General features: G+C 44.6%; 1 protein-coding gene across 3 annotated transcripts in view; it reads right to left on the reverse strand.

Annotated features, from left to right (window-relative positions):
- HNRNPD (heterogeneous nuclear ribonucleoprotein D) overlaps nucleotides 1–7,925 on the reverse strand; it is an 11,286-nt gene extending 3,361 nt beyond the window's left edge. For all 3 annotated transcript variants that reach the window (XR_011727760.1, XM_071753532.1, XM_071753531.1), the window contains exons 1-4: nucleotides 7,569–7,925; nucleotides 2,501–2,669; nucleotides 1,567–1,728; nucleotides 300–431 (exon numbers count right to left, since the gene is read on the reverse strand). Coding sequence is in view for 2 of the 3 variants with exons in the window: in XM_071753532.1 (XP_071609633.1) it covers nucleotides 300–431; nucleotides 1,567–1,728; nucleotides 2,501–2,669; nucleotides 7,569–7,768 (663 nt within the window). In the remaining variant the exon portion in view is untranslated. The remainder of the gene's footprint in view (nucleotides 1–299; nucleotides 432–1,566; nucleotides 1,729–2,500; nucleotides 2,670–7,568) is intronic.
- Nucleotides 7,926–8,222: the final 297 nt, after the last annotated feature.

Raw genomic sequence — 8,222 nt, forward strand, 5'->3', positions numbered from 1 at the left:
ACACCATACTGTGACCATTTAGTTAGAAAATATGGGAGCTTCAAAATTAAAAAAATCACAGCATCCCAGTGCCCTCCCCATAGGGGCTCCAGTATAAAACCTCACGAGAAACCACCTCGGCTCAGAAGTTAACATTACAGTAACTTATTACTAGTACCTTTATAAATACTTCATAGGCTTAAAGCTTACATAGGAGAAATAATGCTAACAGGTATTTTCAGACTATTAGCCTCAAACAGATGCTCATGGAATTCCCTCTATTGTCGCTGTTCAGCTTCTCCAGGAAAAATTCCACCTACTTTACTAAGCCCAACATTGTGGTATTTCTTTTCCATTATTTTCTTCACCGGTTCCTCCTCCTTGAAAGTAATGAAGCAAAATCCACGCCTCTTGTTAGTTTTGTTGTCCATGGGGAGCTCTATTGATTCAACCTGGTAGAACACAGTGATTTTACCATTTATCCTGCCATTCACACTTCTGTGAAATGCTTCTAACAGGTCATATTTGATAACTGAAATTATTTAGACTTGAATATGAAAATGTCTCTCCTTTGCAGGGCTTTACATCACAAGAAACCATCACAAACATCACCTTCACTAGAAACAGTGTTCATAGCTGTGCAAAAGATTATTATTTTTTTTTAAACTCCAACACAATATCATTTGCCCATTCAGGAACTCATACAAAATATGGTGCACAAAGAACCAGTTCTGTTGTGCTGGAGTTTAACTGTTTGCCTGTTTCACTTCAGTTTGAACTCAGTTATGACAGAAGTAACTAAGTGTTTCAAACATTCAGCAGACCTAAACCTTCAAGCTTTGTATGAAAAAGATGTAGCTTTGTGCAAGTGCATCGCTCTGCTGATTTGTGACACTGCTAAAATTTTAAGTTAAACAGGACAAATTGCATACCTGACTACAAACACAGAACAAAATTCTACTTACATATGGCACAAGAGACTCCAACTTAGGCAAACAGTAGTTAAAGCCTTTAGTCCAGAATGAACTATCTGTAAGAAGGCAGGCATTTGACAACCAAATTCCCTGGCAACACAGTTGTGAGGACCTGATCTGGCAACACCTGAGAATTGACTGGGAAGCCATAGCTGTACTAAGCTCATGCTTTTAGAGACTGCAGTGATGTTTTGTTAATCTGAACCACCAAAAACTGAGGACAGAGAGAGACAGAGACTACATAGTTGCACAGAATTGAGGCAAACTGAATCTGTGCCCATAGCAAACCAGCTAAGGTAGCTTAGGAGAATCTTACCCAACTGACCAAAGCATCATGCTCAAAAATGCTGCCTCTCATGCCTGTCTCAGTCAAGACTTCCAGAGATCCCATGAATCAGCTCATGATTCTCTGACTTACTGACTTACCCCAACTCTTTATTTCATTAACCCAGTTCATGAAACTCAAAGCCTGTAATTAAATACCCTTATGATTAAAATTGACTACTGAGACACAGGAAGCTACACTGGCCATTAAGCTTACATGGCACCCATGTAGGTTGCATCTGGGGGGCTGCAAGTTCTGCAACTGTAAACAGTTTATCTCATTACGTACCTCACCAAAAGCTCCAAAATATTCCCTTATTTTCTCCTCAGGCGTATCTGGAGATAAACCCCCAACAAAAATCTTTTTAATGGGTTCTTTTGTTTTCATGGCTTTAGCTCTTTTTGGATCAATGACCTTCCCATTCAGCTTGTGTTCTTTCTGGTCCATGACCTGCAGAAAATTAAAACATGATCTTACAGTTCAAGCTAAATGTTTCACTGGTGTTTTTAGCAAGGCCCAGTTATTTTATATTTAGTTTTTGTTAATGCTATTGCTTCAGTTTAAATATTTTGGTTACATCAACAATCTTTTGCACAAAACCATATAGTTCTATGATTCTGAACAGTATTCACCGATATAGGCAATTCTGATGAAGCCTTTCAAGAGTCACCTGAAGCCACATATCACACAAGGGAAGAGTTCAACATTTCTCAGCAAGTACTTTACAATCCCACCCTCAAACCTCATGAAGTAAAGACTCTGCAACTTTAGAAATCACCAAAGGGTGAAAAGCTTTTAGAAAGTTTAACAGCAAGTTTACTTCTCCTAGAATAAAGCCCTAACCTGTGAAAGCCACTGGCTCTGCTCTACTGCAGCTCTGGAATGCAAAGTTCTTTATATATTACTGCTTCCACAGTAGTAGGCAGCAGACATTTATATACAGTATTTTTAAAGTGCTCGTCAGATAGCTTGCAGTACTCTCATCTGTAAGTACCCAAAGCCATACGCTGGGAATCACTGCTGGTTCTGGCCACTAAATCAAGGGTAGGCTGGTTTAGGGAAAACATTTCAGTAAGCATCTTAAATATACTGTATCCCAGATATATAAATATACTGTATCATCTTTAACAGATCATGTACATACAACTGTGCATACAATCATCTGAGTGCTGCTTCTTTGCTATCTAAAATTGAACATATTGATTCATTACATTAATACTACCTTATCTACGCTCTCAGATTCTTTGAAGAGTACAAAGCCGAAGCCTCTTGATCGCCCAGTGATGGGATCTAACTTCAGAGTGCAGTCTACGACTTCACCAAATTTAGAAAAATAGTCCTTCAGATCTTTCTTTGTAGTGTCCCAGCTAAGGCCGCCAATAAACATTTTCCTGTTAAGACAAGATGATTAATCTCTTAATGTGTTTTACCCAATAATCCTGGACTGTCAAGCTTTAAGAGCTCAGTTAGCTAGCATAAAGAATAGCAAAACTTTTATCAGTGATACCACACACACAGGTCTGCACTTTCTGGGAACTTGCTCAAGCGCTTCTGGCCAGATTAGAGAGAGACTTACATGTACACAAAAGTTTTGCACCATCTTTCACTGTAGTTGCCTACTCTGCTATCCCAGGAAAAGACAAGGAGTGGAAAAAAGGATATTTTAGTACTTCCTCGCATCCTGACTACTACTGAAACACCACAGGCCTAATTTCATTTACGATTTGCAGATTCTCCAAGCAGCTAATTATGAAACAAACACAGACAATATATTTATAAGGCAATGCAGTTAAATAGAAGCATTTATGTACTAGTCTGTACTGGTCACATGCCAATATTAATAAAGTAAAACTAAGAAGTGTAGTCAAATCCCCTTCCACAGAAAGCAGGAAAAAAGCAAAGTATCGCATGGTGAAAACTTAGCTTTCCTCCCAGAAGCATTTGTCATAACCTAGTGCAATCACAAGAACACCTTCCCAATATATTACCTAGATGACCAATGCTACTGGGCAAACATGTACAGAAGCTGATCATGAGCTGTCTTTTCCAAAGCACACAGGAAGCTTGGCATCAAATTGGAATCAACTTCTTTGCAGCAGTTGTTAGTAGCAGTTATATTCAGGGAATTCAACTCCCTAGACTATGAGACAGGGACCAGGAGCAGAGATCTCCCCAAAATCCAGAGATAGTCAGTGACCTGCTGCCCCACATGGATGCGCACAAATCTATGGAACCAGATGGGATACACCCAGAAGTGCTGAATGAGCTGGCAGTGGTGCTCGCCAATCCATTTTCAGTCCTGGCTCACTGGAGAGACACCAGAAGACTGGAAAACTGCTGATGGAATCCCCATATATAGGGGGTCAGAAGATGAGGGGACAGAGCGCACCCTGAGTAAATCTGCAAATGACACTAAGCTGGGTGGAAGTGTCAATCTGCCCAAGGTTAGGGAGGCTCTGCAAAGGGACCTAATACAGGCTCTATCAATGGGCCAAGGCCAACTGCATGAGTTTCGTTAAGGCCAAATCTGGAGTCTTGCACTTTAGCCATAACAACCCTCAGCAGTGCTACAGGCTTGGAGAGGAGTGACTGGAGAGCTGCCTAGCAGTGAGGGATCTGGGAGTGCTGGTTGACAGCCAGCTGAACATGAGCCAGCAGTGTGCCCAGGTGGCCAAGAAGGCCAACTGCATCCTGGCCTGCATCAGAAACAGTGTGTCCAGTAGGACCAGGGAGGTGATGCTGCCCCAATACTCTGCCTTAGTGAGGCCACAACTTGAGTACTGTGTGCAGTTTTGGGCACCACAGTATAAGAAGGACATTGAGGTGCTGGCAAGGTTGCAGAGAAGTGCAACCAAGCTGATTAGGGGTCTGGAGAACCAGACTTATGAGAAGAGGCTGAGGGAACTGGGGCTGTTCAGCTTTAAGAAGAGGCTGAAGGGAGACCTCATTACTCTCTACAACTATCCTAAAGGAGGTGGTAGTGAGACAGATGCTGGTCTCTCTGGTGACCAGTGACAGGACAACAGGAAATGGGGTAAACCATTGCCAAGGTAGGTTCAGGTTAGATATTAGAAAAAACTTCTTCACAGAAGTAGTGGTGAGGCATTGGAACAGGCTGCCCAGGGAGGTGGTGGGGCACCATCCCTGAAGATGTTCAAAAGATGGGTAGATGAAGAGCTACAGTAGTTTATAGAGTTTAGTGGTTAGAGCTTTTGGGTGGATGGTTTGACTTGGATCTTAGAGGTCTTTTCCAATCTTGAGGATTCTGTGATTCTATGAAATCATGACCATCCCATCACATTATTAAGCCACAAAAAACCCAGAGAAATCAAGACCTGATGTATGTAGAAACACTTCATGATTTGCAACAACTGAAAATCAAGCCAATATGCACATAAGTGAATCATTCTTAGATATTAGGCATACGGCTTATGCACTCCTTCAAAAGCGGATTAGAATGGAGATGATCTCTTCTAATACTGATACAGAAGATTTTACAGGAGGCTTTAAACAAGAAGTATGATCCATGATGATCTATAAAAATGCTTTCTACAAAGCTTTGTTCATTTTCACTGTGCAAACTTATTCCACAATCACACAGTTAACAGAAAACCTGAAAAAACACTAGCATGCTTCCAACTTCTCCACTTCCCACACACACATAAATATTTCTGCCAATCATGTACCATCACAAGTCAAACTTTCAAATCAAAAGCTTCTTACGTGAACTCAGTTTAATTAACTGTGCTCTTGCATAAATAGCATGAGCATTCAGCTTCTGACAAGCATACCCAAAATCCATACAGATGAGGAGTACAAGAACTTAAGATGTTTCTATAAAAATCTTGAAGTTTATAAATAGGAGCACCAATTCATCTTCAAAAAAGCACCAAAAGCCCTTTCTAACATGACATCTTACTGTCTTCAGCACCAATGTGGAAAAAATGGTACACTCTGGTTAGCCAGCAGCCTCATACCAGTACAGATAGTAATTCCAAGGATGCTTTATGTCATTGCTTTCATCCATCATTAAGGTTTTTTACTTGTTTTGTGGAGTATTTTTAAGAAGCAAAACAGAACAGAGGACATAGCACTGATTTCTGACACACGGGGGATAGTGATGCTCTAGCAAATATTACCAACCATACGCTTGCTATGAGACATACAAACACCCGTTTTACAGCTGTCAACAAACCATTAGCATAAAAATACAAATCTTGCCTTATAGCTACTAACAACCAACACTAAACTACAAAACTGCACCATATCACTAATCGCACCAGACCAAGAACATGAGTTTGCCACTGACAGGCCTCTAGAGGGTGTTCTTCCCATCACGCACGATGAGGGCCACAATACCAATGTGAGCACAACAATAAATGTGAAATGTCACAGTGCTGTCAAAAGCTTGTAAAAATAAGTATATTTCCCAAACCACAATTTGGCTGGTTTAAACTCACATGCAGTCTTCCCAAATAAGTTGCCAGAAATGTCCTGGGAAAGCTTTCAAAATTCTGACTTAACTAAACAGAGCATAGGCATCACCACCACTAGTGGTCTGGGCTTCCCCCAACAAGTTAGTCAGCGAGTTGCCAGTATACAGATTCTCCCTGTCCACAGCTTTCAATGAGATCTGAGGGCACAAGAATTTGTGTGCTGTTTTTTTCCTGAAGACACCATCCCCAATTCCTGATTCAAAGGAAATACTTATGTACCCACATCCAGCTGCTAAGTTGTCAAAACACTTATTTTCCTGTACACAATTATCCATAAAAATTGACAGGTCAAAAAAGCCCAACTGAACTATTCTAAAAGTCAATGTTGTATGACACATGTAATCACTGCCCACTGTCCCTGCACTGGTGACTTCCATGAAAACTCTCTTAACAGCTGTGTATTTGGGGGCAAAAAATAAAACAGGAAAGGAACTGGAGAGGGACTTTTTGCAAGGCATGTAGCAACAGGAAGAGAAACTCTTTCAGACTGAAAAAGGGTAAATTTAGATTGGATATTTGAAAGAAATTCTTTCCTCTGAGAGTGGTAAGACACTGAAACAAGTTCCCAGAGCAGCTGTGGATGCTCCCTCCCAGAAGTATTCAAGGTCAGGTTGGACAAAGCTTTGAGCAAGGTGGTCAAGTGGAAGGTGTGCCTGCCCATGGCAGGGTGTTGACACTTTGTGATCTTTAAGGTCCCTTCCAACCCAAACCATTCCATGATTTCTAAATAGATATGCAAACTGCAAAGATACTTAAAGCTATTAAATGCAGGTAAGAAGTAACAAAAATGTTTTAAGTTTTTACTAAGCATAACAAAACACTAAAAAAATATTCTTGTTCTCCTTGCTCACAGCAACATCCTAGATTCATATAGAAGGAAGACACTTGTGAAGGTTTGGCATTAGGTACCTACAGGACACAGAAGCTAGTGTTCTTTTGTCCAGTTTATTTTCCACCTTGATCAATAACACACCTGGACTCCTCTTTCTTACTGGCCTGATAGGAGACAGCATACAGCATAACCTATAACTTCGGTTATGCAAATTTCACTTGCTATATGAATGATACGGCCCCACACCAAACATCAGGCAAAGATCTTACGGCTGCAACACAAGGCAACATTAAGTGATTGCAACCTGAGCAGCAAGCTACTTTGAGTTACAACACATGGCACCTCAGGGTTAAGAAAGCCAGCCTCAAGAAAACCAACCAGTTTGTACTTTGGCACACATCACACCAGATGTACAGCTTAGTGACAGTCAGCTCCAAATGCTGTGGAGTATGGGTTGACAGGGGCACTAGACAACAACATTTAGCTGCTCCCACGCATTTCTAAAACGACCCGGAGCACGGTATGCCTGGCGATTCTCTGCAATGCTCAAAGGCAAACCAGCTACCGAGCCGGCAGCCCTTTCCAAGAGCACGCTAAGGCGCACGGGTTGCGTTTAAGTTTGGAGCCCCCAGATGAGCCGCCAGCTACCGCCCGAGCCGCTGCCGGGGTGCCACCCGTCTCGCCGCAGCCATTGTCGCGCCACAGGGCCTCTTCCCCGTTCCTCACACCCCGGTGCCCCTGGCAAACAGGAAGACGGAGGCGCACAGCCGAGCCAACGGCCCGCCCCCGCTGGCCAGGCCCGATACATGACGTATCCAGGGCGCCAAGTAAACAAATAGGGCAGCAAGAGGGGTCCCGCCGGGCCAGGTCGATCTAAGGGGAGCCGTACCCCGCCGCCCACCCCAGCCGGACACCGCCGGTGACAAACGCTGCGGGGTGCCCGTGCCGCCCCAGCCGCTCACCCCTCGTCCTCCTCGTTCTTGCTGGCGTCAATCTTGGCTCCCTCCGACTCTATCCCGCCGCCGCTGCTGCCGCCGCCGCCTCCCCCATCGGCGCCCCCCGGCCCAGCCCCCGCCAGCCCCTCAGGCTGCTCGGCCGGCTCCGCCGAGCTGCCGCCGCCGCCCACGACCGCCGAGTCCATAGCAAACTGCTGTTCCGACATGGCGCCTAACACGCGCCGGCCGGCTGGCGCTCCCGGCCCCACTACCGCTTCCCCGCCAAGGTCCTGGCGACTGCACAAGCGCACCAAGCCCGCTTCTTCTCGCTCCCTGTTTTTAATGGCGCCGCCAGCAACCCAACCTAAAATGGCGGACGGAAGGAACGCGGCTGGCGCGGTCACGTGGCACCACGCTTGGCGCGGAGGGTGATGCAACGTGCCAGTCGCTGGGTCACGGCTGCTGAGAGCTACCGTGTTTCTCAGGCACCTTTCCGCCAGCCGCAGCGCTTTGGGGTTTAGCTGGTGGCCACAGCGGAGCACGGTGCTGAGCGAGAGGCGACTCGTCACGAGAAGTGACTGACCATTCTCCGAGCACCTGCCCAACCTGCCCCTCCGAGCGCTGTGGTGACGTGAGCCTGCAGGGTAGGTTTGCACCAAGATCCAGGGCACCTGTGCCTGA

The sequence above is a fragment of the Heliangelus exortis genome, chromosome 10 (genome assembly GCF_036169615.1).
Source record: "Heliangelus exortis chromosome 10, bHelExo1.hap1, whole genome shotgun sequence".
NCBI classification, from domain to species: Eukaryota; Metazoa; Chordata; class Aves; order Apodiformes; family Trochilidae; genus Heliangelus; species Heliangelus exortis.